We start from the raw sequence: 4666 nt of genomic DNA, 5'->3' as shown, positions 1-4666 counted from the left end.
TATATATTATTATATAATTTATAATTTATAATATATAAATGATAAATAAAACTGAATATAAACCACACGTGAGATCTCAACAAGAACTCAAACATTTCTCATCACGTGCTCACTGACTGTAGTTGATTGATTGATTGATCTGCAGTACTTCGAGCACGTGGAGGAGGCTGAATGGGCCGTCCAGGTTCTGAAGGCAACAGGAAAGCACATATATATATATACATACATATATATATATATATACATATATATATATATATATATATATATATATAAGAAAATTTCAGTAACATTAAGTTACGAAAGTATTATTTCTGAATGTCTTTTTAAACATTCAAAATGTCCAGTTTTTTAATGCATTAAGAATGTTTCTTTTTGGTTATGCAAACGTTAGAGGAACGTTCCATTCAATCATTTTGAAAATGAGAAAGTTCTGTTGTTATTACTGAAGAGTGTTACTGAACGTAGTTCTGTGAACGTACAAATAACTTCATAAGGACGTTCAGAGAACATTAAATGTACAAGAATGTATATCAAATATCAATAATGTTCAACAGAAACTACAACAAATATAATTTTTGCGTTTCCATTTGCTCCAATAACAAAAGAACAAATTGCATTTCTAAGAATTTCCGAAAGAGGAAATGAATATGGAGAGATTCCGTTGGTCAGAAGAGAGAAAGATGTCAAACTTACTGTTTTAATTCTATTAAATTTAGTTTATATAACATTTTTGTTAAAAAAAAAATGTTTACGTTAAGAAGTGTGGAAACGCATCATCACACTCCACTGACTCACAGTTGTTATAATTGTGAGTCTCATGATCACTAATAGAGTGTATCTGTGTTTTAATATGTGATGGAGAAGCTGATGTATGTGGTGTTCTCCAGCTCTGGAGCCGCGGATCCTCACGCGCTGGGAGATGCAGCATTACGCCAGAGAGGCCTATAAGGCGGGAATCCGTTACATCGGCGGCTGCTGCGGGTTCGAGCCGTACCACATCCGTGCCGTGGCCGAGGAGCTGGCAACCGAGAGAGGAATCCTGCCCGAAGCCTCTCAGAAACACGGCATGTGGGGCAGCGGCCTGGAAATGCACACCAAACCCTGGGTCCGAGCCCGGTGAGAGAGTGAGAGAGAGAGAGAGACACAGAGAGAGAGAGAGAGAGAGAGAGACAGAGACATAGATAGAGAGAGAGAGAGAGACACAGAGAGAGAGAGAGACACAGTTTGAAGCCCTGATCCCATCATTTACTGAACTTAGTGATACTGAGAAAATGCCCTTTTTGCTTGGAGAAGATGACAACACAGCTGCACTAGCTGCTAAATATGTGTTAGCCATTCACAATGTTAGATGTTAAACATGATTAACTCGATACTGACTTACTTTATCTTTTCATTTATTTAGATGGATTTTATTTATTATTATTTATGTTGTTGTTATATATATGTTAATGCTTTAGCAACATTGTGTTACACAGTCATGCTAATAAAGCTTAATAGAATTGAATTGTGACATAGAGAGAGAGAGAGAGAGAGAGAACATGTGTCTGTGACACTGATGGATGTTTGCTCCGCAGGGCCCGTCGTGATTACTGGGAGCGGCTGAAGCCGGCGTCCGGTCGCCCGCTGTGTCCCTCCATGTCCACTCCTGACAGCTGGGGGGTCACCAAAGGTCACACCGAGCTCATGCAGCAGAAGGAGGCCACGACCGCGGAGCAGCTGCGTCCGCTCTTCCAGAAAGCCGACGGCAAACACTGAGGGTCAGAGGTCGAGCCACGCCGCGTTTAGAAACCTGCGGTACTATAGGAGACACTTAGAGAAATAATCTGTCTACCTCTTTCCTTCCTTATTGTACGTTTACAAACACTGATTTCATGAATAGGATTGTTTACTTCAGCAGGACCAGAAGCTCTTTAGAAACCAGATGAAGTGTAATTGTGCCGTTAGAGGCCATTCTGTATTTGATTGCTTTCTGAGCCGCCGTGCATCACGCTAACATCACGGATCAGTCACATGACCCATGTGGCGGCGCTGCATTCCAGATGTTCGGAACACTCCAGTCCGACCAGAGCTTCCATTCAAGAGTCGGATTCCTGATGCTCAATAACAACTCATCATGATCTCAATCACTCTCTTTGTCATGGAGTTATTTAATAAATTAATGGGATTTCAATCATTAAACATACGGTGATCACAATCAGAATCATGAGATCTATTAAAGCAATAAGCCCTGTGAAGCCGTGGTTTACAGTGAATTTATAACAGCTAAGGGGCGTTATTACGAAGCGGAGTGCCTAAAAGCCCCTTAGCTGTTATAAACCACGGCTTCTCGGGGCTTATTGCTTTTATAAAACGGTTATTCCATATACGTAGTAAGGTTTCACAAAATAAAACAGAGCAAATAAAGTGTAATGATATTAATAAAAACCGTATTCTTCCACCAAACAATGTAGCTCCTCAGAAACAGTTGTGGTTGCAACAAAGTGGTTGCCGAGCAACACACAAACGTAAACAAAGGTGTATGTTACTTTGTAGCGTCATTTACAACAGCTTCGAACGCGGCTCAGCCAATCAGAATCAAGCACCGGAACTCTCCGCTTTATATTGATAAGTATGTTCACATACACAAGGACAGAAGTGTACAAAAACAGCAATAGTACACAGACTGTGAAATAAAACAAAAATCTGAAAACGAGAAGTGACGTTTAAAAAAATGTGAGATGAACATTCAACTAACACGAAGATGCAGTATTGAAAGACCAGATAACTTTGAACGTTTGGTTACCCTTACTGCAGAAACGTTTGCTCATCACATTGAGAGAGCATTGCCAGCACGTTCTGAGAACACCGTTTTTGAGGAAAACATTCCAGGATTTTTCTCCATATAATGGAGTTTACGAAGGTAGAATGACGTCAATAATGTTTTCTTGCGCTTGAAACACGATTTACACCTTTACAAAGCTTCTCTTGCGCATGCAAATTTAATTTACGCTTACAGTCTTATGTACACTTCCACAACTCTTATCCTGCGTATGCAAATCTTTTTGACGTCATTCTACCTTCATAGAGTTCAATGGAGACCAACGTGCTGAAGATCAAATCAGTTTCAGAGCAGCTTCTAAGAGCTCTACAGGATCCCAGCCGAGAAATAAGAGTCTTATCTACAGAAACCATAGCTCATTTACTAAAAAAATAAACATTTCTATACTTTTTAACCACAGATGCTGGTCTTGCACTCGCTGGAAAGATCAAAAACCTTAATTTCTTTGCGACTGAAGACAGAAAGACATGAACATCTCAGATGACATGGAGGTGAAATTATCAGGAGGTTTTATTCTGGAGGTGAACTAATGTTATGCTGCACGTGTGTCGGCCAGTGGCGCCATCTAGTGGACGAGAATCGACATTCACCGAGAAAAACACTGAAATAAACACAAAGCGGCGTCTCATGCATTACTCATGAATGTAACGGATCACGTGACGAGAGTTAAGCTATTGAACAGACATTTATAGCCGCGCGCTTCATCAATTATTGATCAGAGAGATGATCAGTGCTCTCTCATAGAAACCAGCATTAGAGTAAAAACGACACTGATAAAGCATTTTCTTGATAAAACACGATAAACAAAACATCTGAGGGGGAAAAGACTGCAAAGTTACTTTCTGTGAATCTATCTATATGTGTTTCTCTGGTCTAGACCACCGTGCGTCGCCTGCGTCTCTGATTGCGTCATCACGCAGAGTGCGTGTCCCACGTGCAGATGTTTACGTCCTCCTCTCTGTGACGTCAGCGCCCAGTCGTCGTCGGATGAGAAACAGTCGCGATGTTAAAGATGCGGATTAGCGCACAAAAGGCCTCGCGGGTGACGCGACGCGCGCAGGTGTGAACGCGTAGCGATGCGCGCGTCAGCGGACGAGTCGGGACACAAGAACAGACGGGAAATCGTGGATATTACCGGACCGAGTGTTTTCATCCGCGTCCGTTAGTCTGGCCTTTCTTCTGCCGAGGAGCCCGGATTCCGTTTGAGCTCGCTTGCTTTCTCATTATCATGTCGTTCGCGATGGAGGACGCGCTGGAGTCCGGGTGGGTGTCGGTGCGACCGAATGTTTTCGAGGAGAAGGAGAAGCACAAGTTCGTCTTCATCGTCGCCTGGAACGAGATCGAAGGAAAGTTCGCCGTCACGTGCCACGACCGAACCGTCCAGAAACGGAGCGCCGCGCGGGACTCGCTGCTCGAGGAAGACGCGCCTCCCCTGACCGAGAGCCCGGGCCGAGAGCGAACCGAGCCCAGCAGAGCCGCCCGCAGCGCGGAGCTGGAGGCACCGGAGCCCGATGACGCGCCGGCGGAGCTCCCGGAGGACTCCAGCTGGGCCGGGCTCTTCTCGTTCCAGGACATGCGCGCCGTTCATACCATCCCCTCACAGGAAACTTTGTGCTATTTCAGATTTTCAATACACTCCATTCTGGGTGATTTATAAGCGTTTTGAAAAGTGGGGACATGGGGTAATGTCCTGAAAAGTCACCTTCTCCTTGTAATACCTATGTTATACCTTTGTCATTATACAAATCCTCACAAATCCTCATTTGTCACAAAAACACACACTCTCACACACACACTCACTCACTCACTCACACACACACTCTCACACACACACACACACACACA

General features: G+C 43.4%; 2 protein-coding genes across 2 annotated transcripts in view; both read left to right on the top strand.

The window, feature by feature from the left end:
• Positions 1-2126, top strand: part of LOC107694542 (betaine--homocysteine S-methyltransferase 1) — a 6717-nt gene extending 4591 nt beyond the window's left edge. Inside the window, 3 exon segments of the mRNA XM_074187038.1 lie at positions 146-210; positions 613-1119; positions 1578-2126. Of these exon segments, the coding sequence (XP_074043139.1) occupies positions 146-210; positions 613-1119; positions 1578-1758 (753 nt within the window). The 3' untranslated portion in view covers positions 1759-2126.
• Positions 2127-3749: 1623 nt separating this feature from the next.
• The window catches only part of LOC107694520 (junction-mediating and -regulatory protein-like), a 2955-nt gene continuing 2038 nt past the window's right edge, over positions 3750-4666 (top strand). Inside the window, exon 1 of the mRNA XM_016494221.1 lies at positions 3750-4432. Within this exon, the coding sequence (XP_016349707.1) occupies positions 4050-4432 (383 nt within the window). The 5' untranslated portion in view covers positions 3750-4049. The remainder of the gene's footprint in view (positions 4433-4666) is intronic.

The sequence above is a fragment of the Sinocyclocheilus anshuiensis genome, unplaced genomic scaffold (genome assembly GCF_001515605.1).
Source record: "Sinocyclocheilus anshuiensis isolate Anshui unplaced genomic scaffold, SAMN03320099.WGS_v1.1 scaffold1031, whole genome shotgun sequence".
Lineage (NCBI taxonomy): Eukaryota > Metazoa > Chordata > Actinopteri > Cypriniformes > Cyprinidae > Sinocyclocheilus > Sinocyclocheilus anshuiensis.
The sequence above is the reverse complement of the archived record's forward strand: the minus strand, read 5'-3'. Positions and strand labels throughout refer to the sequence as shown.